General features: G+C 42.5%; 1 protein-coding gene across 1 annotated transcript in view; it reads left to right on the forward strand.

The window, feature by feature from the left end:
* Positions 1-2,679: 2,679 nt before the first annotated feature.
* The window catches only part of ube2l3b (ubiquitin-conjugating enzyme E2L 3b), a 56,459-nt gene continuing 54,186 nt past the window's right edge, over positions 2,680-4,952 (forward strand). Inside the window, exons 1-2 of the mRNA XM_088303347.1 lie at positions 2,680-2,810; positions 3,328-3,454. Coding sequence (XP_088159473.1) covers positions 3,428-3,454 — 27 coding nt within the window. The 5' untranslated portion in view covers positions 2,680-2,810; positions 3,328-3,427. The remainder of the gene's footprint in view (positions 2,811-3,327; positions 3,455-4,952) is intronic.

Genomic DNA, 4,952 nt, shown 5'->3' on the forward strand with positions numbered 1-4,952 from the left:
GATGGGGTCGGTAATTAGCAGGAAGTCAGTGGGTGAGGGGGCATGGTGCTCAAAATCGTGGTCGTGACCCGAGTCGACCCCCACGTGAGGGGCATAGTGCTCAAAACATTCTGTTAACTCATAATCAAAAAATGCGTGAGGAGGTGAATCGGCCTTGCGGTCAAAATTGTCGTCATAATCGGGATCTATGATAAGGTGGGGAGGAATGACGGGTAAGAAGTCGAGGGCGTTACCGTAAAACGAAGGCGAGGTAAGGGGCTGGTCGGCAGGCTGATGAGGGCGGTTGTCTGTGCGGCGGTGTCCGGGTCATTCTGTCAGGGTTCACCTTACGGCGAGGAGGAGGTGGACCCAAAAGGCGAGGAGGCAGAGAGGTGAGTAGCGTGAAGGGAATTTATTGAAGGGATCGAACATGGACAAACAACGGGGCAGGATACAAAACAACCAGGGCAAAGTGAACACGACTAACTGGGACAAGGATAAAGGGCATGAACGAGAGCGGGGGCGTGAGCGAGAGCGGAACGAGAATCAGAGCAGGAACGAGAATCAGAGCAGGAACGGGAATCAGAGCAGGAACGGGAATCAGAGCAGGAACGGGAATCAGAGCAGGAACGGGAATCAGAGCAGGAACGGGAATCAGAGCGGGAATCAGAGCAGGAACGAGAACATGAACGTGCACAAAACGTGGTCGTGGCAGTACGTAAGTTGCGGTAATGACCCGACACTGGGTTGAGAGCATGGAAGGCATAAGTAGTCCGGTAATCAGGGGAGCAGATGGGGAGCAGGTGTGTGATCGTTGATGAGGAGCAGGTGCATGGCTGGTGAGGGCGAGGTGCTGAGGGGAAACGCCCCTGCTCAGCTGATCAAAACCAACAGGACAAGGCACATGGCAGGAAGGAGGGGAGAAAATAACAACAAAAACAATAACAAAAACCGCATGCATACGGAAACAATAACAAAAGCCGACGCGGATCATGACAAAAACATAGGAGGGATTTTTTTTTTTTTTTACAATAAATAAAATGTGCGATTAACTACGAGTTAACTATGAAAAATGCGATTATGATTAAATATTTTAACCGCTTGACAGCACTAATATATATATATATATATATAATATAATATATATATATATATATATCATTTATATTATTTATATTTAGTGCTCAATGTAGTGTCCTCTCTCTTCTTCACAAATACACGCAACCACATACATTAAAAACATCCATCCATCCATTTTCTGTACCGCTTCTCCTCACTAGGGTCGCGGGGGTGCTGGAGCCTATCACAGCTATCTTCGGGCAGTAGGCAGGGGACACCCTGAACTGGATGACATTAAAAATAATCCTGAAAAAAAAACAGCCCAAAACTTTGACAATTGATAGAAATTCTGAGGTCAAACAGCTTCAAAAGGAAGGTGCTCGGCCTTACTGAAAAGGGTGATGCCTTTTGAGATTTTACCGGAAATGCGTCACACCACTCTGTACATATAGTACAACGGTCTGCTGTTTGAAAAAATGACCGCAGAACGCCACAAAAGCCAAAAGAGACGCGAACTACTCCGGACCATCTGCGCATGCGTGAGAAGTAGTACCCCGCCCTACATGCCATCGGCGGATAGTCAAATGTGTAGCTTTTTATGGTGATGTCAAATAACGGCGGTCTTTCATGAATTAGAGTTTTTAACTTCATCTTCACGCTGTTCTGTCCAGCTAGTCATTATGTCCATAAAGGAGAGGTTAAAAAATCTCAAATTTCATTCGTGCTCGAGAAATAGCATACATTTTCACTGGGGTTTTTTTTGCTTTTGTCCAGCGCACTGATTCACAAGCTAACAGCCAATCACAGCGCTCATTTAACCCGAGCCAATTCTACACGTTGAATTGGCCGAACACGCCCGAGACGCCCCAACAATGGCGCCGGCCTTACGACATGGTGTGCTACACTAATCAGACGGCTTGTACCGACTTTCCAAGGATTGAGGGCGGATTGGAGTGTTGAGGCCTTTAGAGTGAGCTTGAGTTACTATTATTCTTAATATCAGTATCGCTTTCTTCGAGTGAGGACGTCAGATTTCTCCCATGTCTTCTCAATCCAGTCCTGCTCTATTTACTTTGTATTTTCATCAATACTTACTTTTCAACTTCCGTGTCATGTCTGCGTCTGGGTCCAAATCCTGCTCCTCGTGTGACATAAATGACCCAAATAATGAAATTATTGCACAAGCTTAAGTGCTACACAATACCAATCGCAGATCTGGAGACATTGATAATAAACTGCTGCATCTTGTTTGATGGTTTTTAGTATGGAGTTGTTTATTTTTTTACTCTTGGTGTGAGTATGTATTTGTATTTTCTAATTTTCACATTATTTATCTTGTGTGTCTATGCCTGGACCTCGAGTCTGTAATAAAGCAATTAATCCATTCATTCATTCACATCCCCTGTATCGAAGGTTAATGCAGCTTTAACGCAAGTCATTGACGTGTCGATTGTCACACATTCCCTTTGCTTTGAATCGTACATATACAAAGGTTTTAAATGCATATGTTAAAGACGCCTCCCTTCACTGACATTTCTCTGAATCACCATCAGATAGCCCGCACAGGGTGGAACTGCTGTGGTTGGTTTGACAACCTATATAAATAAAGTTGTAATGTAATGTATTTGTCGCGTGATGTTACGTTAACATGCTGCAGAACATAAATGATGACGTCGGAATGCTTGAAGTATCGTCCCATTTCGCAGGGTGGGAACACTTCCAACGCGACCCCTTATAAGTGTGTTTCAAGAGTCGGCACTCGAACACGAAGGGTAGGTGTATGGCGAATCCTTGAGTGCGTGTCTTTTGCGTCACTAATCACCATCACTAAATTTATGTTAATGTTACTACATGATACGAACATAATTCTAGCTCTATTTTCAATGCAGAGAGAAGTGCCAAAATACGTTAAGCCCTACGTCATAAAGAACAATGTACGTTATAAATTATGTATTTGTTGACGAACGTATGTTATTTTTAACAGAAAAGGGAGTAACAATTGCCACTACAGTCGTGCGCTTGTGAACAGGAACAAAGTAAATACATTATGTTCCACGATGTTACAGCCCCTCTTGTCATTCGTGGAAATGTTGGTAATAACTACAAATACCATTTTAAAAGTCGTTTAACATGTAAAATCTCTAATGTTCTTATGCTATGTTTTGACGTCACGTGAGTGGTGGAGTTAATACTCTTTTTTCTTTTTGGTCCAAATGGTGACGCTTTACTGTTGTATTTGTACTTTTTGATTTGATTGTGCTGTTTGCCTCATCTCCGTTCACACGCCAGAACTCTGGGTTCAGCGTTAACGTCGACGTCAAGCCCCCACCCCCCCGAGACCCATATTCTCCGCGCTGTGAATTCTGGGAACTCATACAGAAGTTTCAAGATGGCGGCGAGCAGGAGGCTGGCCAAGGTAAATCATCCGATTTCGTTGTTGTCTCATCACCAGTATGCCTTTCCGGTGTTTTGGAGGTTATTAATTATACGAATCGTTGCGCCAAGCGGACACTCGTCCACCCCATATATGACGAAACCTCCTTTAATCTGTATATTTTGTGTTAACGAGGTCACTACCCAGTTGATCTGCTATGTGGAAGTAAAGCACCCGGCAAATTAGGCCAGCATCGGTGACCAGTAAAAAGAGTTGAACTAAGCAATTTAATTATGTAAAATGTAATAACCTTATATTGTCAAGTATTTTATGTAGAAGAACAAGTCGTCGGTATTAGATGACGCTCACATAAGACGGTGCAATTCTAAGACACAATGCGTCGCGCTCGCCATCAGCTAGGATTTCGGCTGCGTAAAAGCTAGCCTGTCGGCCTAATGTAGACTGAAATTAGAGGTTAACGTTCACCTGTAATGATGGCTAATTTGAGGGCTTACGTTTCGCGTATTGCTATGGTTGTAGACACAAAGCACGACAAAGGCAAGTGTTACAGTTCGTTACGTTTACCCTGTTAGCACTTACAAAACGGTGTCTTTCTGTTTCGTTTTTCTCACCTTCGTTATTATGCGCAAATATTACCCGGTTCTTCTCTTTTGGTCATTTGATGTTTGTCTGAAAACAGTTATTTAAAATCTGTACACAATTCGATATTTAAGTTTCGTTTCCATGTTGAAACTGCATGGTTGAAATACAGCTTGTTTTCCTGGTTTGTTGTCCGGAAAAAGCAAGGAGAAGTCTAAACACTATTTCATTTTCAATTTTAAACTAGAATATAGCACGAGACAAATCGAAATACGGCACGTGTATTTTTGATTCCCGGAAGTTGTCCTCCAAACCATTTTTCTTGCTGGCCAGGAGATGGTGTTATGTACCGTGATGCTTCATGTCCAGCCTCATTCCACAAACGCTTACTACACTTAGAGAAAGTGGTTGTACCATAATGATGATAATAAGAATACATGACAAGTTATTTAAAATTAACTAGTATATATTAGACATTGACTTTGAATTGTGCTTCGGCAGATTTATCTTAAAATAAATAAATAAACTCATGAAACTGGACAGAAATGTGGGGTGTTAAAGACAATGGTGACACGCTAGTAAGATTTAATTTTCTTTAACACTAATAATTCTACAAAGACATTGTGAAAAGGCTGCCATTATAGGCTAAAGATGGGAACAGACTATTAAAAGACACTTGTCTTTAAGGACACCCAACACTGACGTCTCCGGCAAAGGTAGTGGTGCAACGGATCATCTTTGATCGGTTCAGATGAAGCACCATAGTTCGGACCGCGCATGATCCACGAACAAACTGCGACTTAGGTAGTCTGCATTCACTATAATAGCAGTAGAGGAAGTTGAAAACCCTCATCCATCACGTAAATCGCATGTATGGGATCATTTTGGAAATTTGGGTTGAAAAGATTTCTCAAATTTCCCAACACCATCAGTCAGACAG

The sequence above is a fragment of the Idiotropiscis lumnitzeri genome, chromosome 1, assembly GCF_059441095.1.
Source record: "Idiotropiscis lumnitzeri isolate Australia: NSW breed Sydney's pygmy pipehorse chromosome 1, RoL_Ilum_1.0, whole genome shotgun sequence".
NCBI lineage: Eukaryota > Metazoa > Chordata > Actinopteri > Syngnathiformes > Syngnathidae > Idiotropiscis > Idiotropiscis lumnitzeri.